This window comes from Saimiri boliviensis, chromosome X (genome assembly GCF_048565385.1).
Source record: "Saimiri boliviensis isolate mSaiBol1 chromosome X, mSaiBol1.pri, whole genome shotgun sequence".
Classification (NCBI taxonomy): Eukaryota; Metazoa; Chordata; class Mammalia; order Primates; family Cebidae; genus Saimiri; species Saimiri boliviensis.
The window spans coordinates 38195679-38222717 of record NC_133470.1 but is presented as its reverse complement, the minus strand read 5'-3'; the positions used below and the strand labels follow the sequence as shown (position 1 = coordinate 38222717).

The 27039-nt window shown below is 38.5% G+C and overlaps 2 protein-coding genes across 15 annotated transcripts in view; one reads left to right on the top strand and one right to left on the bottom strand.

Moving 5' to 3' along the window:
• CASK (calcium/calmodulin dependent serine protein kinase) overlaps window positions 1-27039 on the top strand; it is a 410801-nt gene that overhangs the window by 240149 nt on the left and 143613 nt on the right. For all 13 annotated transcript variants that reach the window (XM_074392261.1, XM_074392262.1, XM_074392260.1 and 10 more), the window contains exon 6: window positions 23580-23682. In XM_074392261.1, coding sequence (XP_074248362.1) covers window positions 23580-23682 — 103 coding nt within the window. The remainder of the gene's footprint in view (window positions 1-23579; window positions 23683-27039) is intronic.
• On the bottom strand, window positions 109-9159 carry GPR34 (G protein-coupled receptor 34). Of its 2 annotated transcripts, none has more exons than XM_003924024.3 (3): window positions 9049-9159; window positions 8313-8399; window positions 109-2327 (listed from the first exon to the last, which is right to left on the bottom strand). In XM_003924024.3, exon 3 carries the CDS (start codon window positions 2247-2249, stop codon window positions 1101-1103), a length of 1149 nt encoding a protein of 382 aa, XP_003924073.1. In that variant the 5' UTR covers window positions 2250-2327; window positions 8313-8399; window positions 9049-9159; the 3' UTR covers window positions 109-1100. The 2 variants fall into 2 exon arrangements, with proteins under 2 accessions (XP_003924073.1, XP_010333109.1); XM_010334807.2 differs by having other exon boundaries at window positions 8313-8396.

The following is a 27039-nucleotide window of genomic DNA, read 5'->3' as shown; positions in this document are numbered from 1 at the left end:
CAGCCTGTGCAACAGAGCAAGACTCCATCTCAAAAAACATATATATAGTTAACTGAGCACTGTATACAAGCCAAGTCTCATTAAAATTAATTCAGCTCTGATCAAAATCTTCATGCTCATTCACATTGATTTCTCAGCCAATGGCCTACCTTAAGTTTTAAGAAGTATAAAAAATTTTATACTCCATGATAGAAACTTTCAGATGAGTCCTTGGAGTTTGTCATAAGAGGCTTTTACATATTTAGTCAATAACATTCTGGTTCTCTGTATGACCAAAGAACTGGACAAATGCTGGCCAAACTTTCAAGAATGTTTTTCTGATGACACCCCCTAGATAGCAATTGTATGATGTTCTATACAGCCATATTCAAATGAACTAGGAAAAAAGCTAACTACACCCAACTTTTTTTCTTATAAGCACCCATTCCTTCCCTTTCTCCCTATCTTATTCATCTGTCTATTCTTGTTAATTATTCAACAAATGTATATTGATCTCCTATAACCAAGAAACGTACTAAGCTCCATGGAGTCAATGATGAACAAGACTAAGACCCCGCCAGATGCAGTGGCTCATGCCCTTTTTATCTAAGCAGTGATAGATAGTGGGTGATCTCATTTTTTAATTAGAATTTTATTAATTATCTTTTCATTTGTTATAGAGATTTAGGCATACAGCAGCAAATTATACAAGATTTTTAAATGAGAAAGGAACATCTGTTTTCTGACATATTGTCAGTTCCCGAATCATTTACTTTAAAACACATTTTAAATTAGTATCAAGTGCTTGATTTTAATAACTACTTTAGTGACTTGAGAGACTATGGCACTTTAATTATTTTGCTGTTAAAGCCATAAATTCCACTTAACTTCACAATCTATGTTAAGAGTATTAGCTTAAAAATGTATCTTGAAAAGATTTTGCATACAGATTTAAAATGTAGTACCTTCAAATGGTTTACAGTTTAGCAATTGAAATATCACAGATACAAGGAGAGCTTTGAGATCTGAGTTTTGTAAATGCTAGAACTATGTTTCATCATTTTTTAGTTCTTCAAAGAATTAAGAGGCTGTATTATATCATTATTTTTAGTATGTTTACCTCAAGTGCCTTTAGAACTAGACTGTATTTTCACTGCCACAGATACATCATGCAGGGAGTATCCTGGTTTAAATTCTGAAGTGCTTTCACTCCTGCTTGCTTCACCTTGAAATCGTCTAAAAAGAAGTTGGCACATTATTTTACGAATGTTACTGGACATAAGGAAATACATGACTGGATCTAAGCAACTGTTGAAGGCCGAGAGAACCAGCATGATCTCATTGGTTTTGTGAACAATTTCTTTCCAGTAGCAAGACAATACATTTAGCTGTGAAGTAATGTAGATGAATCGAAAGGCATGATAGGGAACAAAACATATAGTAAAAATGATAAGTACAATAAAGGAGTTCCGGGCTGTAGTGGCATATTTACCAGAATTAGGAAATTTTGACCTCCTTTTAGAAATTCTCAGTAGATTCTTCCCAATCTTAATATATGAAAGGATTATTAATAAGAAAATTAGCCAGAACATTACTACAAGAACGTAGTTAAAAATGGCTTCTCCTTTTGCATTATGCTTATCTCTATAATGGAAACACATTGTGGAATTATGCCCTCCTTTCTTAAGTGTTAAAGTAATCATAGTTAGGAATCCAGCAAAAGCAAGCATCCATACTATACAACAGACATAAATACTTTGTTTAGTTGTTATTGCCTTCCGTCGCTGTATAGACCGATTAATTTTTATGTAGCGATCCAAACTGATGAATCCAAGCAAAATAATGCTAATGTACATGTTCATATAAAATAGTGTTCCCACAACCTTGCACAGAATCACACCTAGTGTCCACTTGTTTTGGTTAATGTGATACATTATTCGGAAAGGGAGGCAGAAGATGAGTAGAAGGTCTGCAATGGCTACATTAAGTAGATAAATTTGAATGGAATTTCTTTTGCGGTGGATACCCAGAAATACATAGAGGGCAATTACGTTCCCAACCAGTCCCACGATAAAAATAACCGAGTAAAATGTTGTTAACACAGTAGATAGTAATTTTTCATCCATGGGACATGTAATAACATCTGGTGTTCCTGAGAAGTTTTGTGGTGACTGATCGCTGTGATTAGTTATAAAGTGCATTCTGTGGGAGGAGTAAGGCCAGCTGCTGACTGAAGTTGTTGTCATCATTGTTATGGTGTGACTTCTCATTGTCTTCTGTGGAGATCAAAAAGTGAAGGTGCTAAATGACGCATTCCTCATGTGTAGTTCTTAGTCTTCAGATTTTTCCTGCAACAGAATGCCAAACATTGAGTCCTTTGCTATTAATAGGCTGGGCTTCTTAGCACACGCCTATGGTCCTAGCTACTCGGGAGGCTACAGCAGGAGGATTGCTTGAACCCAGGAGTTCAAGGCTGTAGTTAGCTATAATTGTACCACTGTACTCCAGCCTGAGCAATAGAACAAGACCCCATCTTTTAAAAAAAAAAAAAAAGGCAAAGTGTAAATAAATGATTTATTTTCAGACATTGTGAGAAACTTTAGTTTTATCCTACTGTATGTAGTAACATTATTGTATCAATTGTATCATAAAACAAGCAGCATATCATGTAGGATCTCATGAAGTTTCATGCTCTAACCTTTTCTGTGGCCATGCCCTACATTCAAGGTCTGTTTCATGTATTATATTAAAATAACTCAATTTATGAGATCATCTTCTCTTGGGGAAGTTCTCATGGGAATAGAGGTGGTGGTGAAGAAAAATGACAGCTCATATTTTTCAAAGATGAGCATCAGTTTCTCTAAAGGTATGTACAGGCTTAAGAGAGCTGGGCCCACTGCTGGCCCTGCCCAGCTTCAGAACCACTTCCTGCCTTGACTTTTTCCCTTATATGTGGCATTCATTCATTTTGACATGTATTGCTACATGGCGTGTGACTTACTGCAGTGGTCTCATTCTAGAGTGGGAGTAAAGAACATCCTAAATTTCTTCTCAGCCTAAGACCAAGGTAGGGGTGTTCAAATTATTGCCCACAGGGCATGCAATTAACGTAATAGACTAAGACAGCACAGCACCTGCAACGTTACACAGACTTTTCTAACACTGCACAGGAGAAAAATGTAACCAAACAAAGCCAAGTCAGCTGGCAGCTGCTAATTAGCCACTCCTAACGTAGAAGCATAGAGTGATAATGTAGATGGGAAACATGATGTGCAATCCAAGATTTTGAAAGTAACCTGACCAAAGCTTAAATGTGCCCTGGGTTCAATAATTTGAGACTTGCTAGAACCTTTGAAGAGGTAATGTTTGAATTCTACTTGTTTATAGCAGCAGAGAATATTTGCAAAGCTACTTGTTATGGCCCATGACTGCTGTGAAGAGCTTAGTCTGAGAGCTGCTCATAACAAGTAAAGAAAATGTTCCTGGAGGTTTCATCACATTCCTCTCTTAGAGTGACTGCCCTAATTCTGTACAGCAGCCACTTAGCAGGGTTAACATAAAGATGCCCAAAGCAAGGTTTTCAAAATCAGACCCAACTCACTTGCAACAAAGGGCAAATAACTTAATCTTTTCTATGCCTGAGTTTTTTCATTTGTGAAAATGAAAAATACATATGAAGAACTTAATCCTGGCACATAGCAACTATTTAATAAAAGTTAGCTTTAATAAACACCTCTTGATTAATCTCATTTTAGTAACTATCTCACACTTGGCTAAGTACTGTGCAGAAAAGGAAGGTGAATAAGACAGAGACCGTATTAAACATTTTGAAGGAGTGGGCATTCAAACCCTGACTGCTGCCATGCAGAGTGGCTTTGAATAGCAGTAAACTAAGTTCCTGATTTGATCTTAATACACAGAGAAAAATAGCCTTTCTTAAAACTCTACCTGTAATTTGATTAAGAACAAAGCATTTTGGTAGAGGGTAACGTTAAGGTTTAAAATGTAAAGCTGGCTGGGTGCAGTGGCTCACGCCTGTAATCCTAGCACTTTGGGAGGCCGAGCCAAGTGGATCACAAGGTCAGGAGTTCAAAACCAGCCTGGCCAACATGGTGAAACCCCATCTCTACTAAAAATACAAAAATTAGCCGGACAAGGTAGTGGGCACCTGTCATCCCAGCTACTCAGGAGGCTGAGGCAGAGAAATGCTTGAACGCGGGAGGGGAAGGTTGCAGTGAGCTGAGATCTTGCCATTGCACTCCAGCCTGGGCAACAGAGCGAGACTCCGTCTCAAAAAAAAAACAAAACTGTAAAGTTGGGAAGCATTGATTCCATGGAAGAGGAACTAGATGGTGAAGAGGAAGTTATGTAATCCCTGGCTTGTCTCCAGAATTCAGGAAAGTGAAGGGAGAAAGGAAGGGAGCGAGGAAGGACTGAGTCTAGTCTGTCATGTGGCTCAACTGCAGGAAGACAAATTTCAGAAAGTTTGCAGAAAGATATAGGCATGTTTCTTGTGATCTAAGATTTTTTTTTTTTTTTGAGACAGAGTTTTGCTCTTGTCACCCAAGCTGGAGTGCAATGGCACTGTCTTGGCTCACTGAAACCTCCACCTACCAGGTTCAAGCAATTCTACTGCCTCAGCCTCCCTGGTAGCTGGAATTACAGGTGCCCACTGCCACGCCTGGCTAATTTTTGTGTTTTTAGTGGAGACGGGGTTTCACCACATTGGCCAGGCTGGTCTGGAACTCCTGACCTCAGGTGATCCGCCTGCCTCGGCCTCCCAAAGTGCTGGGAGTACTGGCATGAGCCACTGCACCCAGCCTGTGATCTAAGATTCTAAAAGGAAAGAGCAATCTAGGAAGAATGTCAGGCTGCCAAAAATGAAACTGGTGTCTGTAGAGGGGCCACCCGTATTGTGTGTGGTTATCTAGGGAGCTCTCATATGTTCAGGGAATTGAGGCACAAGAAGTGATATGATTTTGAGAGTTCAAGTAGCTGAAATGACAAGAAAAACTCATCTGTAAGTATTTTGTTGTTGTTTTTTTCCTTCTCTCGTGCTTGATTTTAAGTTCCATTAGGATTAAGAACCAAGTCAGTTTTGTTTGGCTCTCTGTATCAAATGCTTAGCACAATAAATATTATTGAATAAAAGAGGGAATTAATAGAAATACATATGAAGTTCTACATGTGGATATTATAAGCGTCTATACAAGTACAGGAAGAGCTTTAGCTGCATTAACAAACACAATTGCAGTTGCTCTATCACCGTGGTGTGGTGGTAACAAAAAACCCGTCATTAGTTGAATTCCTAGATATGTGGTGTCTGAAATGAAAATTGTTACCACTAAGCTGCTTCCATCCAAGCTGGTAGGGTCTCATCTGGAATGCAGTGTTTCAGCCACAGCAGCACACTTAGAAAAGGCCATGGACCAAATGGAGAGAAGAACTCAAATCATGTCATAGAAGCAAGTTGAAGGAAATAGGCACCTTACCCTGGAGATGAGAATGCTTTACAAAGCCATAGAAAAAAGGGTTTCACTTTGTTATATGTGTCTTTACAAAGCAGAGCAAGAACCAGTGATAGAAACTGCAGAGACAGATGTTGCCTCCTTCTAAGGAAATGATTTTTTTCTAATGAAATAATCTCTCTTAGGAGGCAATTTAAGGATCTTACCACTGGAGATTTTTGAGACTACCACCAATTGGGTTCTTTGTAGAAGGGATTATCAGTGGTTCCCAATCCTGGCTGCATATTAGAATCCCCTTGAGAGCTTTTTAAAGATGCCAGTGCTTGGCTCCTTCCCCAGATATTCTGATTTAATTGGTCTGGAATGGGTTTCAAGCACTGGTTTCCTTTAAAAGCTCTTCAGGGGATTCTAATTTGCAGTCAGAATTGAACCCTTAAGCTAGATGGCCAAACCATTAACCAATTATTTATTTAGTACTTTCTGTGTACCAGACATTGTGTTAAACAAATTTACATTACTTCATTTACATAATCCTTGCAAAACTCTGTGAGATAGGTATCACAGAAGAGGTAATGAAAGATCAATAGATAGGCCAGGCACAGTGTAATCCCAACACTTTGAAGGCTGAGACTGGAGGATCACTTGAGACCAGGAGTTCAAGATCAGCCTGCCAGCCAAGGCAACTAGCAAGCACGTGGCTTTAATATATAATAAAATGAAAGAGAGAGAAAGAGAGAGAGAGAGAGAGAGAGGAAGGAAGGAAAGAAGGAAGGTTCAAGAGGTTTGATCTTAAGGGAGGGAGGAAAATTAGTTAAGTCAAGAGGTTATGATTGTTACTCTTGGCCACACAACTCTTAAATGACAGTGCCCAAGTTAGGACTCAGATCTGACTTTTAGAGCCCATGATCCTTTTCACTAAACCTCACTCCTTATCACATAGGATCAGCATTTTCTTTCTTTTTTTGAGACAGAGTCGCTGAGGCTGGAGGGCAATGGCGCCATCTCAGCTCACTGCAACCTCCACCTCCCAAGTTCAAGTGATTCTCCTGCCTCCGCCTCCCAAGTAGCTGGGATTACCGGGAGATGCCACCATGCCTGGCTAATTTTTGTATTTTTAGTAGAGACAGGGTTTCACCATGTTGGTCAGGCTGGTCTTGAACTCCTGATCTTGTGATGCTCCTGCCTCAGCCTCCCAAAGTGCTATGATTACAGGTGTGAGCCACCGTGCCCAGCCAGATGAGCATTTTCTTTATTGAGTTCTATCAACAGTTTTTTTATATGACTCCTTTAACATACACTTCAACAATTTTAAGAAGAAATTATGCCATCTAGGTTTCTTCTTTGGAAAGGGTATTAATCTTTTTATTTGCTATGTCCATTATTGTAAGTAAGTAAATCCAGAGTTTACAGAATCACAAATTCATCAGAATGCTTGACACTACCCGCAGAGCATATCTTTTCAAACTTACTTCTAGATCCCATAGCCATAATCAAGATGTTTCTAGAAAGCTGTTAGCACAATGCACATATCCTGAAACCATTTGCCTCAGCTCTAATCCGCAAGTAAATTAAATAATAGTTGGACAAGTCTGTCAGTAAGCCTTTCTGGTTTTGCTTTAGTCTTCAAAGAGAATAAAGCATTTAGTGGCCATAATTCAGAAACATGTATTAGACAGCTAGCATGCAATTATTGAGTCACAAATTGACAGCCAGGTGCCATGGTTCATGCCTGTGATCCCAGCACTTTAGGAGGCTGAGGCGAGAGGATCACTTGAGTTTAGGAGTTCTAGACCAGCCTGGGCAAGATAGCGAAACCCTGTCTCTACAAAAGATATAAAAATTAGCTGGGTATGGTAATGTGTACCTGTAGTCCCAGCTATTTAAGAGGCTGAGGTGGGAGGATCACTTGAGCCTGGAGGCAGAGGTTGCAGTGATCCAAGATCATGCCACTGTACTCCAGCTTGGGTGACAGAGTAAGACCTTGTCTCGAAAATATATATATATATATATATATATATTTTTTTTTTTTTAATTGCCCAGATGCAGTGGCTCATGCATGTAATCCCAGCACTTTGGGAGGCCAAGGCAGGCAGATCACTGGAAGCCAGGAGTTCAAGTCCAGCCTGGCCAACATAGCGAAACCCCGCCTCTACTAAAAATACCAAAAATAAATAAATAAATAAATAAATAAATAGCAGGATGTGGTGGCAGGCACCTATGGTCCCAGCTACTCCAGAGTCTGAGGGTGGAGAATTGCTTGAACCCAGGAGACAGAGCCTGCCGTGAGCTGTGATCATGCCACTGCACTCCAGCCTGGGTGACAGAGTAAGACTCTTTCTCAGAAAAAGAAGAAAATTTTTTTTAATCACAATTAGATTCTGTTTTAAACTTGGTGACTGTTTTTTTTTCTCCTTTAAAGTTGGTTGATACATTACAATGTCATTCACTATATAAGACTATTTATTAATATTTTTAAAACTACTTGTTTGATATGTTAAGAATTGCTTGTGAAGACAAGAAACAAACTACTGTGTTCACATAGGGGATTAATTTCCTAGCAGACACTGCTTGTGACCCATGTGCTATATTGAAGTGGTCACAATATTTTTGTAATAGTAGATAGTGTTTTTTAAATGTTGTTACTTGGCAAATCCTATTCATAAGTTCAAAAACCTAGTATTAGTGCCTTGTACCCCCCCACCACCACCTACTTTTGCAGTTGTTTTTCGCCTGGCTCATGTAGGAGTACTGGACCCAGAGGGCAGGACCCAACAGATTCCACTGTGACTCCAGATGAGCAGGAGCCTTTAAAATGCAGTTTGGGTATGTTTGTGAAAATACCACATTGCTTGTTGAAATACATACCTATTTGGTAATAGTAGCAACCTTTCACCGTTTGACTCGATAATGACTGAATCTATTCAGGACATGCTTCAAAAATTGCATTAACTGCTGTATACAAAATGAAAATTGAAAACATATTACTTTGGAAATAATATTAGTAGCGTGTTAAGGTTGTGTTACAATTTTAACTCTGTCCATAAAAAACACATTTTAAAAATTATTTGAACTGAAGTGTATTTTGCTTTCTCTCTTATCTAATATTTACCTTATTTACTTCTGAGACATCAAACTTAAATGTTATATGATCTGGTAATACTATAAAATAGTAATAATATAATAAAAGACAGAAATTGAAAATAGGGAGACAGCATAACTTAATAAAGTCAATAAGTTATAGATAATTTATAATACATTAGAAATAAAATGTGTTGCATATGAAAATAACTTTTAATTATCAAGTAGATCTGCAAATCTTGATGGCAGTATACAAATGCAGAATCAACAATGTGACTATATTGACAGTAGGAGCTTAAATACCCTGAATGTCTCAAAGTACTTAAAGTAAAAAGACAGTCTCATTTGAAATCAAGGCATAGGTGTCATTCAAGCAGTTTACTTAATGATCCTAAAAGCAAACGACTGCTGACATTAGAGTAGCCTAATCACCATGAATCAGGTTTCACTTTGAATGTTTAGCTAATCAAATTTTAGCCGAAATAAAGGTTCATTTATGTCACTGAAATCATGAAATACTCACAGTTCAGATTTGCCTGAAGTAAAAGGAGCTGAACCCCAAGCTTCCTAGACACTGAGAGTTGTCTTGGTTGTGTCATCTGGGCTCTTCCATCCGGTCGTGGTGCAATTGGTTGGGGTTCTCTTCTTTTTTATGTTCACATGTGGCGTGGTAGGGTTTTTTTTCCCCCTCCCTTTTTTTTTTCTTTTTTCAATATGACAACCCTCAGATAAGCCCCAGAACCATGGAACAACTTAAAGCTCAATCAACACTGAACTTTAGGAAATTTTTATATCTTCTTTATGAATACTTTCCAACTACAGTTGTGGAAAGTTTTCCTCCCCCACCCAAAATTTAAAAGTTTTATAAATTCTAGGCAGAAATATGTATTTTCTATTTTTTTCTAAGAAATGATGCATAATATATGGACTTTCAAAGCAGAGGCACTAAATTTCTGTTTCTTTTTGGATTTGTTTTAGAAACTACATTATTCAGATAAAGTGGCATTCCTTTATTGAATTGTACTAACATTAGTAATGAATTATTTTACTCTTTTTTAAGTTTTATTTCATTTGTACATTATTTTAGCAAAATTTCATGTATTTCTTTAAGACCTTTGCTAAAACAATCTTAAGACTAGATGAGATTTCTGATGGTATTCTCCCCTTTTTATCACTGTGATAAACTCTCCCAAGCAAATTAAAACATCACCTGTATTTTAAACAAAATGATGATGGGATTCTGCAGTTTTAGTTTTGATTCTAGTCTAAAATTTAACCACTATCTGTCCAACTATTTAACTGCTGGCCCTGCAGTTTAGTGTTATTTCCCTTTTTTTGTTGTTATTTGAAATGAAGAAGAGTTAGTTTTTATTTTCCCCATAATTGTTATCCTGCAGCTTTGTTTACACTAAATATTTAACTCATTGGGCTGTAGCTAACATTTAATTATTTCTGGGTACACTCTTCTGAACATTATATTCTCCAGAGCTTTTAGTTTCTTATAAATATGGTTTATCGGACAGGATATTTTTTAATTGCTAGAATAAAAATGTTTTGTAGCTCTTACTTCCCCTTAGAACCTCTGAGAAAGAAAATGGTTACTGTATTGGTCTGGCAGGATTTTCTTTTATTGTGGTACAATATGTAACATTAAATGTACCATCTTAACCATTTTTAAGTGTACAATTCAGTAGTGTTAGATATATTCACATTATTGTGCAACAGTTCCTAGAAGTTTGTTATTTTGCAAAACTAAAACCCTGTACCACTAAACACTATTTCTCTTCTCTTCCACTGCCCTTGATGATCATGATTCTTTGTGTTTCATTGACTTTGACTACTTTGGACACTTAATATGAGTAGAATCACACAGTATTTGTCCTTTTGTGACAGGTTTATGTCACTTAGTGTAACATCCTCGAGGTTCATCTGTGTTGCAGCATGTTACAGAATTTCCTTCTTTTATCAAACTGCATCATATTCCACTGTATATCCACCACATTTTCCCTATGCATTCATCTGTTTTTGGGTTGCTTCCACCTCTTGGCTAAGTGAATAATGCTGCATTGAACATGGGTATGCATATATGTCTTCAAGATCCTAGCAGGATTTTTATTTTTGTTTTATTTTTTAATTATTATTATTATTATGAGACAGAGTCTTGCTCTGTCACCCAGAATGGAGTGCAATGGTGCAATCTTGGCTCACTGCAACCTCCATCTCCAGGGTTCAAGCGATTCTTCTGCCTCAGCCTCCTGGGTAGCTGGGACTACAGGTGTGTGCCACCATGCCCTGCTAATTTTTGTATTTTTAGTAGGAACGGGGTTTCACCATGTTGGCCAGGCTGGTCTCAAACTCCTGACCTCATGATCTGACTGCTTTGGCCTCCCAAAGTGCTGGGATGACAGGCATGAGCCATGGCACCTGGCCCCCAGCAGGATTTTTTTTAATGACTAAATAGGTATTTACCTATGTGCTTTCTATTTCATAAAATCTAGTATGAATATATTTTTTTCTGTATCATTTTCCTACACCTAACACAACCCTTTTCAAAATACTAATTGTTTTCATCTTCAGTTTCCTCATATTATGACCACATTTTCTCCTCAATGTGAGTCAGCACAGCTACCACCAGATTTGAGTATAATCTTTTTCTAGTTCTTTCTTTATGTGAGCTTTTTCCTGTTCATTGTGAACTTTCTGCTTTGTCTGTGTTCTTAGCTCATTTTCGATATCACCTCTTCCCTTTATGCTTCCTCTTTCTCTTGTTGGTATTGTAAGTTATTTATCTGTATAAAGATAGAAGTAGAAAAGAACAAATGTATATGCTTGTTTGGTGCCATCAATTACTGACATCACCATTCTTTTTAAATCCCAACCCTGGTTAAATTCAGCTCACCACCTACTCCAGGCCTGAACCTTGCCATCTAAAATGAGGACTGCTGGATGCAAACACTCAATGATGCTGATCAGTCTCACTTCAAATTTATCACTACAAACCTCAAGTGGGCCCCTGGGCTGCCAACAATTCTAGTATATTTCCTTAGTCTAGTGGTTCTCAAAACAGGGATCCCAAACCAGTCACATCAACATCACTCAGAAGCTTGTTAGAAATGTATGTTCTTAGCTGGGCATGATGGTGCATGCCTGTAGTCCCAGCTACTTGGGAGGCTGAGATGAGAGGAGCACTTGAGCCTAAGAGTTTGAGTCTATCCTGGGCAACATAGCAAAATCTTGTCCCTAAAAAAAAAGGAAAAAGAAAAAAATGCATGTTGTTGACCTCATCCCAGACCTGTGAGCCAGAAATTCTGGAGATGGGGCCCAGCAACCTGTATGATTCTGATGCTAAGGTTTGAGGACCACTGCTTAATCAGTTCATTCTCCTATTCCTTGAAAATATTTTTTCACACTTGTACTCTTCTCAGACTGCCAGGAACACCCCTCCTTCCTCACTCCCACCTGGTGATTGCTTTTTATTTCACTGAGAACATAGAAGCACTCAGAAGAAAACTTTCTTGTCTTCCACTGTCCACCTATGCTGGTATATACAGATGTCTCTCTTTAAGAAACAAAAGCCAGGCGCAGTGCTTCATGCCTGTAATCCCAGCACTTTGGCCAGCCAAGGTGGGCAGATCCCTTGAGCTCAGAAGTTCAAGACTAGCCTGAGCAACATGGCAAAACCCTGTCTTTACAAAAAAAAATACAAAAATTAGCCAGATGTGGTGGCACGCACCTGTAGTCCCAGCTACTCAGGAGGCTGAGGTGAAAGGGTGGCTTAAGCCCCAGGAGTTCAAGGCTACAGTGAGCCATGATCGTGCCACTGCACTCCAGCCTGGGTGACAGTATCTCAAAATAAATAAAATAAAAAATAAAAAAAACCTCCACAAAAAAGTTCTAGGTACTACTATGGAATTACCTATAGAATATATTGTTATGTGGAAATTTTGAATATTTATATGTATTTTTTTATTTTTAAAAAATGGAAGGATAAACTGAAAACTAGTAAAAATAGTTACCAATGGGGAAGAAAAGATTGGGCATGGGAGAAGAAGGCAAAAGCTAGACCTCTCTGAATAGTATCTGTTTTAAAGTTTGTACTTTAGAGCCTATGTACATGTTTTATATCATTAAAACACCAAATTAAGGCAAAATCTAATTAAAACAAATGAACCTTACTCTGTTGCAAAGTGAAAGCATAACCACAAGGAGAATTACTTTTAGTAACTTTAAAATACGGTAGGGGTTTTTGTTTTGTTTTTACATAATTTTAGACTTATAGAAAAGTTATGAGAACAAGTATGAGGATTCTAGATACCTTTCACTCAGATTCCCTGTGTTAACATTTTTTTCTTCATTTGTTTAATCCTTCTCAATCTCTCACTGTTATCCATTTATTTATATATTTCCTAAAAATAAGGAATTCTTTTACATAGCTGCAGTACAGTTATCAAAACCAGGTAATTCATATTGACAAAATATCATTATGTATTCTACAGACCTTGTATCAATTTCATCAGTTGTTCTAGTAATATTCTTTATAGCAAAAAGAAAAACAAGCCGGGCACAGTGACTCACACCTATAATCCCAGCACTTTCAGAGGACGAGGCAGGCAGATCACTTGAGGTCAGGAGTTCGAGACCAGCCTAGCCAACATGGCAAAACACCATCTACTAAAAATGCAAAAAACTTAGGCATGGTGGCATGCTCCTATAATCCCAGCTACTTGGGAAGCTGAGGCACAAGAATTGGCTTGAACTCGGGAGGTGGAGATTGCAGAGCCAAGATCATGCCACTGCACTCCAGCCTGGGTGACAGAGTCAGACCCTGTCTCAAATATGTATATGAAACAAGATCTGTCTTTTCAGTCTCCTTTAATCACTTTAACCTGGAACTTAAGCCAGTTAGTTTCTAGAATGTTCGTCTTTCGGTTTGCTCAGTGTTTCTTCATGATTAGATCTGGTTATGTACTTTGGCAGGAATACCACAGCAGTGCTGCCAAGTTCTCAGTGCATCATATCAGGAAGCCCATGCTATCAATCAGTCCCATTAGAAGCAGTGTTAACTTTGCTACTTTCTGCTGGGTTTCTCACCTGTAAAATTACTAGTTTCCCATTTGTAATTAATAAGTGTCCAGTAGGGAGCTATTTAGAGATTACATAAATATCTTATCACTCTTCAAATTTTCACCCACAAGTTAGCATCCTTGGTGATTCTTACCTGGATCAGTTATGATAATGAAAACTGCCATTCCAGCATTTCTTCTACATTTAATTGATTTTCTACTTAAAGCTTTTCCTCCTTCCCCATTCATTTATTTGCTTATTTATTTACATCAGCACAGACTCATGGATTCTTACTTTACTCAGTAGTAAAATGGTATTTTGACCGGGCATACCTAGTGGGATATATCATAAGGTCAAAAAGAAACACAAAATCTGAAACAGCATTCAGTGGTGTTACTATTAATAATGTAGGTATTAATGTTATTTTAAAACTTTCACATACACACACATTCTGAAGCACAAATCAAATGAGTAATTATGTTAGTATCATTAGGTACCAAGATTACAGTTGTCCCTTGAAAAACATGGGGGTTAGGGGCACTGATCGCTGCGCAGTTGAAAATCCACATGTAACTTTTGACTCCCCCAAAACTTAACTACTACTGGAAGCCTTACCAATAACATACTTGATTAACACATATTTTGGGTTATATGCCTCAAGGAAGCCTCAAGTGATCCTTCCGCCTCCACCTTCCAAAGCCCTGGGATTATTGGCATGAGCCACCACTCCCAGCCGGTTTGATAATTATAGAAAAAGGTCCGGCTTTAAAAATGTCAAGATTAAAAAAAAAAATGTCAAGGTAGCAGGATGCAGTAGCACATACCTGTAGTCCCAACTACTCAGGAAGCTGAGGCAGGAGGTTCGATAGAGCCCAGGAGTCCTGGGATGTGGTGCATTTTGCCAATCAGGTGTCCACACGAAGTTTGGCATCAGTATGATCTCTCTGGAGAGGGGGAGTACCACTAATTTGTTTAAGTGGGGGTGCGAACTGGCCCAGGTTGTCAACAGGGCAGGTCAAAACTCCTGTGCTGATCAGTAATGGGATCGTGCCTATGAATAGCCACTGTGCTCCAGCCTGGGCAACAGAGCAAGACTCCTACCTCTGAAAAAAAAAAAAAATTAAAGTTAAATAATGTCAGCATAACAGGAGGATCAGTTTTTGTCAACAAAGAGGCAGCAGATGAGTTCTCAGATGCCATTCAGAAAATTATTGAGGAGGAACAATATCTGCCTGAACAGACTGTTAATGCGGATGAAAAGTGCCCTATTCTGGGGGAAAAATGCCACAAAGGACATCTATTAATAAGGAACAGAAGCAAGCACCAAAATTTAAGGCAAGAAGGGATATGCTAACTCTAATAAGTACAATCCTGATATAATTCCCAACTGCATTTGCACAGAACAGTAGAGGCAGCCTGTCTGCCTTGCTTGAGGCCAGGAGTTTGAGATGAGCCTGGGCAACATAACGAGACACTCTACCAAAAAAAATGTTTTTAATTAGCCAGGCATAGTTATTTAAAAAAAAAAAATTAGTCTCTTAAAAAATATATATATATATTATATATATATATAATATATATATAATCAAATCACCTTTTGCTACCATTTAATTTTCCAGCTTTTTGATCCTTCACTTTTTTTTTTTTTTTTTTTTTTCCTGAGACAGAGTCTTGCTCTGTCGCCCAGGCTGGAATACAGTGTCAACCTCCTAGGTTTAAGGAATTTTCCTGCCTCAGCCTCCTGAGTAGGTGGGACTACAGGCACGCGCTACTATGCCAGGCTGATTTTCATATTTTTAGTAGAGATAAGGTTTCACCATGCTGCCCACGCTGGCCTTGAAGTCCTGGACTCAAGTAATCTACCTGTCTCAGCCTCCCAAATTACTGGGATTATAGGCATGAGCCACCACACCTGGCCCCTTCATCTTTTTGCTTTAAGTTGTCATTTCGCTTTTTCTCAAATTATGTTAGAATCTATAGGTATACCTTTCTTATATCAATCCTGCACCCACATAAAAGCTGCATTTTTAATACTACTTAAAAAGGTATTTCACAAAAAGAGCAAGATTTTAGCATCTACTGGTGTAGCTACAGCAGCAGCTTCATTAATTTCCTTTCCTTTTTTTTTTTTAATGGTCCTTATATTGGATTCATTTATTTTGAGACAGCAGCCAACTGCAGTTGCAGACCTCAATCTACAGTACATATCAAGCAATTCAGCTTTTCCTTTTTTTTCAAGATGGAGTCTCGCTGTCACCCAAGCTGGAGTGCAGTGGCGCGATCTCAACTCACTTCAACCTCCACCTCCCAGGTTCAAGCAGTTCTCCCACCTCAACCTCAAACTCCTGAGTAGCTGAGATTTACAGATGCCCACCATCATGCCCGGCTAATTTTTGTACATTTATAGTACAGATGGGGTTTCACCATGTTGGCCAGGCTGGTCTCGAACTCCTGACCTCATGTGATCCACCCACCTCGCCCTAGCTTTTTCTTGTAATATCATGACTTTCCTCCATTTCTTAGAAGCACTTCTAGCATTACCAGTGGCACTTTGTATGGATCCTATGGTTTAGGGTATTGCACTAAACAATGAAAATAATGTAAGAACTATGAGATCACTTTTTACTGTGATATGTAATTTATTGGAGGGATGAACTGCTCATGCAGAGATAAACAGCATCACAACATATTAAGTAAATACTGTACTGGAAAGACTTGAGCTCACTACAATAGCAACAGGAGGGAGCTGTGAAATCATTACAGTAGTATAATATGTACTACAGTTAATTTTATGGTTGATGATTTAATACTGCATCTTGCATTTGTTCACATTTCTGTTGACTGTGAATGGCACCATTTACAGTCTGTGTAGGTGTAAGCTTTGATAAATTTTAACTCTTTATAATAGATTTGTGTACATTTTTATGGTACTAAATAATAAAGTAGTATCTAAATATATTTTATGCATTTATGATAGAGCTTTCTCTTAATTTTTTTATTCCAGAACTCGTCCTTCACCTTTTTCTTAATTTTTAAAATAGCTCTAGGCAACATGATTGTTTCATGAGTTTTTTCAAATTGTTGTGAATCTCCAAAATAAATTTCAGTATATTTTATTGAAAATAATCCATGTATAAGTGGACTCACACAGTTCAAACCCATGTCCAATTGTCAGCTGTGCTTGTCAAATCAAAGAATTAAAATAAAAACACTATAATTGAATAGGAAGAAATATCAGCATGAACTTGTGGTTTTTCTCCTAAAAAAACGCATTATTTTTTCAGCACTGTCCACTGAAAAGCCAAAGTGATAATAACTCAGGAATCAGAATATACCTAGTACCACATCGTGGATTTATTTATTTTATTTTTATTATTAATTTTTTTGAAACCGGTCTTGCTCTGTCACCTAGGCTGGAGTGCAGTGGCACAATCTCGGCTCACTGGGCTCAAGTGAAGCTACTGCCTCAGCCTCCCAAGTAGCTGGAATTATAGGCATGTGCCACCACACCTGGCTAATTTTTATGTTTTTAGGAGGGACAAGGTTGGCCAGGCTGGTCTTGAACTCCTGACCTCAAGAGATCCACCCACCTAGCCTTCCCAAAGTGCTGGGATTACAGGTGTGAGCTACTACGCCCAGCCCACATCATGGATTTAAATACTTTTTCATACTAAAAAGAAACAGGGCTATGTAGATAAATGGCTGATTCCAGATCTGGGGCAAGAAATGGACTTGACAAGCCTGGAACATCATCTTGTGACAGAAAGCAAGGAAGTTATCAGACTCCTGGTGTCTTACAAAAATACAAAAGAACTGACTTAAAGGGGCTCCCACTGGTCCAAAATGGGAAAATTTGAGCACAAAAATTTGTAAAGGCAGCAATTGATTAAAACACATTAAATATATAAAAATCTATAAGTTCATAATAATAGTAAATAAAAACACCCCTCATCAGTCACCTTTGGAGCTTGCCTAGCAACTAACTTGGTATTCTGGAAATAAATTATAACAGTTTTATTTGTAATATCCAAAAACTAGAAATAGCTCAAATGTCTATCAACAGGAGAATGGACAAACTGGTATATTCATACAATGGAATACTTAATGCAATACTAAAAAGAAATGAACTACTGATCACAATAAAGTGGATGAATCTCAGAAACATGCTGAATGACAGAAGCCTTACAGAAAAGAATACATACTCTATGGTTTTCTGTCTGTGAAGTTCTAATATAGGCAAAACAAACCTATGGTGAAAATATATCAGAGTAGTGGTTTGCACAGGGGGAGATGGCAGCAGAGATTGAAGGGGAAGAGGATGAGGGAGGGAGGTTTGTGAGATAATTTTTTTAGGGATTTAGATTACACAGATGTATGCAGTTCAAAACTCTAATGGTACACTTTTGTGCGTCTCACAGTATATACATTTTTTATCTTAAACATTATTTTTTTTTTTACTTTTTATAGAAGTTTAAGAGACAGGGTCTTGCTGTCACCCTGGCAGGGGTGCAGTGATGTAACTATGGTTCACTGTAGTCTTAAGTTCCCAGGCTCTAGTGATCCTCCTGCCTCAGCCTCCCAAGTTACTGGAACCACGGGTGCATGCCACTAAATCTGGCTAATTTTTTTTTTTTTAGTGGAGACATAATTTTAAACAAATACTAAATTTCAGTGATATGTGTGCTAAGGTGTAGTAAAAAGTAAGATGGATACAGGGATAAAGAGATAGGTATTTGATAAAGCAAATGTAACAGTATTATAGAATCTAGGTGGGTCTTTGCAATATAATTCTTTCAATTTTCTGTATGTTTGGTAGTTTTCATAACAAAATGTTGAAGAAAACCTCCATTTTGGAAAAAAATATTGAGTGAAAAGTTGATGGTGAATCTTTTTTTTTTTTTTTTTTTTTTTTTTTTGAGGCAGTCTTGCTCTGTTGCCAGGCTGGAGTGCAGTGGTGCGATTTCGGCTTACTACAACCTCCGACTCCCTGGTTCAAGCAATTCTCCTGCCTCAGCCTCCCAAGTAGCTGGGATTACAGGCATGTCCCACCACGCCCACCTAATTTTTGTATTTTTAGTAGAGACAGGATTTCCCCATGTTGGCCAGGATGGTCTTGATCTCTTAACCTCCCCATCCGCCCGCCTCAGCCTCCCAAAGTGCTGGGATTACAGACATGAGCCACTGCGCCTGGCCTGATGGTGAATCTTATAATGATAGGTCAGGCAGACAACACCTGAACCCACTGCTCAATCCTGTCACTAAAAGTAGTATAGCCAGATGCTATGTCCTTCCTAATGCAATACAATAGATATGCCACCTATGAAGTATTAGTGCATAAAACTAAAATTGAATCTGAATCTAATCAAGATTCTAGATCTAACTGCAAATTTACAGGAAATACAGGAGAGTAAAGACCATTAAATGATACCATGTGGGTACCATTAGCCAAGAACAGATTGTGGGGCATTTCACAGGAAAAATTATCTAGTATCTTAAAAAATTAATGACATGAACAGTGAAAACAAAAAAGCATAGGGAAGGAAGGGGATCTGTTACAGCAGGCGTCCCCAAACTACGGCCCGCTGCGGCCCCCTGAGGCCATTTATCCGGCCCCCCGCCACACTTCAGAAAGGGGCACCTCTTTCATTGGTGGTCAGTGAGAGGAGCACAGTATGTGTCGGCCCTCCAACGGTCTGAGGCACAGTGAACTGGCCCCCTGTGTAAAAAGTTTGGGGATGCCTGTGTTACAGAGTAAGAGACACTTACAAGACATACCCATCAAATGCGATGTACAGGCCTTGGATCCTGTCTAGAACTAACCAACCGTAATAAGACCTTTCTTCTTTTTTTTAGTCTCTTCTACTCCTTCAAGTTATTGGTAGAGAAAAGACACTTTTGAGACAATCAAGGAAAACCGAATGTGGACTGGATATTAGATGATACTAAAGAAGTATTGCTTCTTTTATTGGACATAATGATATTATGGTTATTTTTAAGTTCTGTGTTAGAAATACTGAACTATTAACAGGCTAAATTACATTTATTTTAAAATACTTCTCGGGGGAAAGTAAACAGTTGAGGACAGATGAAGCAAAAATGAAGGAATGTCTTTGTTTTTGGGTGTTTTGTTTGTTTTTGTTTTATTTTTGCCTAGAGATGGGCAAGCTGCCCATACATCCCAGGGGCCAGGGGAGGAGCTGAAAGAATGTCAATAATTGCCAAAACTGGGTGATAGATACATGGAAGTTTATTAATCTGTTTTCTTCACTTGTAAATGTTAAAAAGAGGCTTCCTCATCTTCACACTTTCTCCATTTTTACTACTAAGACTTTGAAAGGTATCTGTATTTACTGTCACTACATCATCTCTTCCCATTCTCTCCTGAACCTGGAGATTTTTGCCTTCATCATGCCAACAAAACCACTCTTATCAAGGTCACCAGTGACTTCCAAATTGCCAAATCTAATGGTCAGTTCTCATTTTAAATGACCTAAATAACACTGATCACTACTAATCATCCCTACTTGAAAAAGTTTCTTCACTTGACTTTAGGATACCAAACTGATTTTCCTCCTGCTTCACTGTCTAGACCTTGTTTTCTTTGCTAGATGATTTTCATCTTCTGACCTCAGATATTGGTGTGCACCAGGACTCAATCCTCTGACTCTTCTCTATGACTTCCTAAGCAATTTCATTCATTACCTTGGCTATAAATACCATCTATGTACTATTGATACCCAAATTTATATCTCTAATCCCAGCCTCCCCTTAATCTCATCCTATAAAATCTCACACTCGATATGTGTGAAACCAAATTCTTTTTTTTTCTTTTTTATAAAATAGAGATGGAGTTTTGCCATGTTACCCAGGCTGGCCTCAAACTCCCGGGCTCAAGCAATCTTCCTGCCTTGGATTCCCAAAGTGCTAGGATTACGAGTGTTAGTCACCACACCCAGCCTGAAACCAAATTCTTGATCCACCTTACAAACTCCTCCCTCAGTGTTCCTCGTTTCAGTAAATGGCATCTTCATTTTCACTCAGTTGCTCAGACTAGAAACCTAATTGTCATAACTGACTTGTCTCTTTATCTCACACTCATATCCAGTAGCAATTCCTGTCAGCTTTATCTTCAGAACACAAACTGAATTTGACTACTTCTCATCATCTCTGCTTCTGTCACTCTAGTCTAGTCCAAGTCACCATCTTCTCTTGCTTGGGCATCTGCAGTAGCCTCTTAATTGGTCTCCTTTTTCCCTATCTCTTCACAATCTCTTTATACAGCAGCCAGAGTGATCCTTTTAAAACCTAAAACTGATGATAGTATTCCCTTGCTCAAAACTTTATGGTGGTTTCCCATCTTGCTCAGCATGAAACCCAGAGTTCTAACCACAGCTCCAAGGCCCTACACCTTTGGTCATCTCTCAGATCACATTTCCCACCACTCTGTCCTTGCTCATGCCTTTCCAGACACACTGGTTGCCTTCTCCAAACAACCCTCCTTGTTGTTCAGGGCCTTTGTATTGGCTATCCTTCTCACCTGGAACATGCTTCCATGTGGCTTGCTTTTTCACTTCATTCTGGCCTCTGTTCACATATTACCCACTAGAGAGGCCTTTTCTGACCCCAACTAAAATAGCAGTTCTCTGGTCCCCAAGCCTATAACACCTCCTTACCTACTTAATTTTACTTCCTGACACATAATACTACCTGGCTTTATATTCTATTAATTGGCATTTATGGCTTTGTTTAGTTTCTGCCTTAAATTCAACTCTCTAGGCCAGGTGCCTCATGCCTGTAATCTCAGCACTTTGGGAGGCCAAGGTGAGAGGATCACTTGAGGCCAGGAGTTCAAGACCAGCCTGGGCAACATATCAAGACCCCATCTCTTTTTAAACATAAATTAGTTTAACTTAATTAAGTTCAAATTTTATAACTTGTCTCACTTAAGGATTCAAGAGTGACTGAATCTACACAGAGGAGAATTATATAGATTTCCTTGTAACATTAACTTAAGCATAAACATCATCAACACACTATTAAGGGTATACATACTTTGGAGTTCTGATTTAGGCTTCTACTACTCCTTCCTAAGGTGATAAAAACACTTACACATGCATGGCCAGAAGACCATGTTTGGGTCTAGTTTGTATTTTTTTCTTCTGTATCATGTTCATTCTTTTCCAGGCTTGCTCACGTGCTGTGTCCCATACTAGAATCATGCTAGGGGTATTGCCATCTTAGTCTGTTGTCATTGATCTCTCTTTGAACTCACGGAAAGTTCTAACAGCAGTCTATCAGTTGATTTCTGAGGAGGTTTGCCTGCTCTCCCATATACTCTTCTTGTTACTTTGTGTCATGCTGTGGTTTGCTCACTATTCATTTGTACACTTGACTTCCTTCTTTCTCTTGCTGCCACATACACACTTATATGTCCTGGCTCATCTCTCTTTGAGCTAGACTATGGTAAAGGTCTTTAAACTTCTGTGGACAGAAAGAATAACTTCCAAAGTAGGATCCTGATGCTCTCATTGGACAGAGTAGGGATTCCTCCCACCTGTATGTCATTATCAAACACAGGTGTACCAGCTCAGTTTTATTGCACACATTTTTTTCATACCTATTATCATGTTGGCTAAAACTGTGTCATTTTATGAATGAGAAAGTATAGGAGATAATTTTTTTAAACTTTTGGTCTTCCATGACTAAAGAGACTTGCCTTTTTTGCTAGCCCCTATTTTGAGAGCCAGTCAGATGTAGTTTTAGTCATACTGGGGAGCACAGTATTTGAGCTCCCCAAGATGAAATTCTTTCCTGACACCAGGCCAACTAGTTCTCAGTAAGAAACAGATGCAGAGGATGACATCCTATGAAGAACTGACTTGTCTCTTTATGATACTCATTGTTACCACAAAGCATATGATATAAGGGAGCCCCGGTCAAGCAGGATATCCCTTGAAGAGAGGATGTCTTTGCCCCAGACTAGAAGTCAGCCAAGTGGTTTCCTTTCCCCTTCTCCTTTCTCACCTCCCATCCCCACAGATAGGATAGCAGGTCCAGAGAAGACATGCCCAGCATTGAAGTCCCTAGGAATCAGGTTTAACTAAAATCATTAAATCTGACCCATCCACGCAGTACTCCTTGGCTTAAGAATGGAATGAATAAAACAAAGAAAAGAGGACTGGGGAGGGTGGACAAAGAAAGGGCCATGACTATTTCCTAACAACCAGGAAATAATGGCTCTGTAGGTAAAGTCAGAAGTTTCAAGAAACATTTTGACAAGAAGTATAAAATATATTTTTTCGGCCGGGCGCGGTGGCTCAAGCCTGTAATCCCAGCACTTTGGGAGGCCGAGGCGGATGGATCACGCGGTCAAGAGATCGAGACCATCCTGGTCAACATGGTGAAACCCCGTCTCTACTAAAAAAAATACAAAAAATTGGCTGGGCATGGTGGTGTGTGCCTGTAATCCCAGCTACTCCGGAGGCTGAGGCAGGAGAATTGTCTGAACCCAGGAGGTGGAGGTTGCGGTGAGCCGAGATCGTGCCATTGCACTCCAGCCTGGGTAACAAGAGCGAAACTCTGTCTCAAAAAAAAAAAAAAAAAAATATATATATATATATATATATATATTTTTTTTTTTCTTAAAGAACTCTAGACTGTCACTTGAAGGAAGACAGTATTGCATAGTAAGGGAGAAAAACGTATCTGTGTTTCTTGAACATCCATGCTTCCTTAGTAATTCTTAGCACTGTACTCTAACCTTATAAACAAATAATTCCTGAAGAACATTGGATGGAACAGGTATATATTTGGAGAAATCAGCCAGGAGTGAGAATATGACAAATAATTCAAGCATCCAAAATGATTTCAAAATTTTTAATGTGTTCTTATATTATCATGTTATCTAGTTTTATATAAACTGAATTGATCATCTTCAATTAATCCTCATATTTGGGTTTTGTTTGTTTGTTTGTCTGTTTTTCTTTTCAGCCCCACTGTGTTCTCCTCGCCTCAAAAGAAAACTCGGCACCTGTTAAACTTGGGGGCTTTGGGGTAGCTATTCAATTAGGGGAGTCTGGACTTGTAGCTGGAGGTAAGAGTGCTTTAAAAAAAATTTCATCAAAACCTGGTCCCTTCAGACTGGTGTAAAACTTTCAAGCTACATATTAGCCCAAACTCAGTGTTTCATACCTCATTCCACTCCACCCCAACCCCAAAAAAGCATCATCAGATAGTTTTGAATTTAATAACTCTATAGTCATAACTAGAATTTTAGTCCCTTAAGAACAGACTCTATCTTTTTACTCTTTGTTTCTCCAGTACTTAAGAGAAGAGATTGTAAGAGATTAAAACAGTGTACAAAGAAAATAAGTTTGAGGCATAGTGCTTTTTAAAGTTGAACTGGCCAAATAAAGTCAAATCTGAAATGTGTAGATTAGCTACTTCCTGGTTTACACTGATGGCTAATTTTTAATTTTTTTTTTGAGACGGAGTTTCACTCTTGTTACCCAGGCTGGAGTGCAATGGCGCGATCTCGGCTCACCGCAACCTCCGCCTCCTGGGTTCAGGCAATTCTCCTGCCTCAGCCTCCTGAGTAGCTGGGATTACAGGCACGTGCCACCATGCCCAGCTAATTTTTTGTATTTTCAGTAGAGACGGGGTTTCACCATGTTGACCAGGTTGGTCTCGATCTTTCGACCTTGTGATCCACCCGCCTCGGCCTCCCAAAGTGCTGGGATTACAGGCTTGAGCCACCGCGCCCGGCCTAATTTTTAATTTCATACCGTTTTCCTTTTTCCATTTATCAAAGAATCTTGCTCAAGCCATCAGTCTGTATATTAGCAAAGAGCAAGCAGATGTGAATGCAGGCTGATTTTATTATTAACCAAAGCAAAACATAATTTTTAAATTCCCATGCCAGAATAAAAAGACAAAAAGTTACAAATAATAAATATCAAAAACAATCTTACCCAGCATATTTCATATAACTCAATTCATTGTAGCTAGAACATCAAGCAGTAACAACATAGACTGTCTTCTGAAAAATAAACCATAGGTCATAGTTGTAATTTTTTTTTTTCAGACAGAATCTTTCTCTGTCACCCAGGCTGGAGAGCACAGGGGCACGATCACGGCACACTGCACTGCAGCCTTGACCGCCCAGGCTCAAGTGATCCTCCCACCTCAACCTCCCAAGTAGCTGGGATCACAGGCTTGTGCCACCACACTTGGCTAACTTTTTTTATTTTTAGTAGAGACAAGGTCTCACTACATTGCCCAGGCTGGTCTTGAACTCCTGGGCTTAAGCAATCCTCCTGCCTCGGCCTCCCAAAGTGCTGAGATTACAAGTGTAAACCACTGTGCCCAGCCCATAGTTATATTCTTTAAATAATTTTTTCACCACATTGCCCTCTAAAAGTAAATTACATTCAAATTTTCTTTTAGTTTCACATTCTCTTCCAGTTAATCATTTCCAATAATATGCAAAACTGCAAGCTAAGTATAGTTTCAAAGAATGCTGGTTTTTTTCCTGTAATTTAAAACTTTCTGTTAGTGATTGGAAGACTGACCAAAGGGTCAGGTAGTAAAGTACAGTTTAATTATAGAATCTCGGGGTTCCAAAGGGCCTTAACTTCTCCAGTCTTGTAACTAATGATTGAATTCTTCCATAATATCCCAGCAAAAGATTGAGTTCTGGTATTAAACCTCAGATAGCAAAGTAGTCACTACATCCCAGGACAGTTCATTTAATTTTTGGACAACTCCTTAAGTATTAAAAACCTCATCTTGGCATCTTTCTGTAACTTCTACCCAGTCATCCTAATCCTGACTTTTGAAACCACTCTGAACAATTTTCATCCTTCCATATGATAACCATTCATCTGTTTGTAGACAACTACCATGTCCCTCTAGGTCTTATCCAAGTTAACTTCCCCATGATAATTTTGCCATTCTTCATATAAACTGGTTCAAAATTTCTTCAGTATCCACAAAATACGAGGTCCTGAACTGTACAGGTATTATAGTACAGCCAGTCCAGTGCACAGTAGCATTGAGCTATCACTTATTTGTGTTCTGGGCCTTACATTTCTATCAGGTTCCCCAAATTGCATTAGATTTTTGGGCAACTACATAGCACCGATGGTTCATATTGATCTTGTAATCAAGTGAAAATCCTAAATTATTTTTTAAACAAATTTGCTGGTACACTAACTCTCTCAATTCTGGCACTTATACAGATCACTTCTATGTTAAGACTATACATTTATAACAAATAATTTCTTATGATTATATTCCCAAAGTTAATGGGATGAAATGAAATGAATTTATGTGTTACATACTGGCCATATATAATGACTTTGTTTCTGTTACTCTGGATCTACATCCTGTTAGTATTCAAAATGTCATGGGCTTCATATTTTATTGTGCATCTTGATTGAAGGGGAAAAATAGATGCATTACATTTACCTGGACATTTTCTCCATATTAATCTTTTCCTAAAGTCCATGAACCTTTCTCTTAAATTGTTTATTTTTAAAGCTAATTTTGAACCCCCGCCTGTGTGTCAGTATTCAAAATGTATTTTTCTCCATGCTTCTAGAATTAAAATACTTCCTGATGGTCAAAATATTGTCATTTCTTAGCACATCTTTTTTTGTATTCTTGAAATAACGTTGAAAGTTACAATGTAACTTTGAATGTCACATATTCTATTTTTAAAAATAGAATATGAATAAATAAGAGAGAAATTATTTCTCTTAGGAAAAGCTTTTCTGTGGTTTAAGGCACTTTTGAAATTTTGCCAATTAAGGTTGGGCGCAGTGATTCCGGCACTTTGGGAGGCTGAGGCAGGCAGATTGAGCCCAGGAGTTCAAGACCAACCTGGGCAACATGGCAAAACCCCATCTCTCCAAAACAATGCAAAAATTAGCCAGGCATGGTGGCAAAAGCCTGTAGTTCCAGCTACACAGAAGGGTCGCTTGAGCCCGGGAGACAGAGGCTGCAGTGAGCTGATGAGATCACAGCACTGCACTCCAGTCTGAGTGACAGAGCAAGACCCTGTCTCAAAAAAAAAAAAAAAAGAGAAAAAGAAAGAAATTCTGCCAATTATTTAATTATTTATCAACTTTAAAGCCCAAAGCCATTTTCCTGTTAGTTTGAAATTCCAATCCCTAGTCCTCCAAATAGAAAGAAATTCATTCCCTTATATGTTACTCATTTAAACATATTTATACTCCTCCTATCTGGAACTTAGCTATTTAGGAGACTTACCCAGAATACAAATAGAAACCTAGAAAATAACTATAATAGCAACAAATTTATTCCACCTTTAAACATCCACTCATGCTCCTCACGATTGGGCATCTAAAGACACTCTCTAAGGCTGACTTGCTCCTATGTTTTAAAAAGTTGTGTAGATTCATGTTCCTTCATATGTTGCACATGCTAT

What these genes read in the sequence shown, in the direction of transcription:
- GPR34 (XM_003924024.3), bottom strand. Translation starts at nt 2,249, where the DNA reads ATGAGAAGTCACACCATAACAATGATGACAACAACTTCAGTCAGCAGC.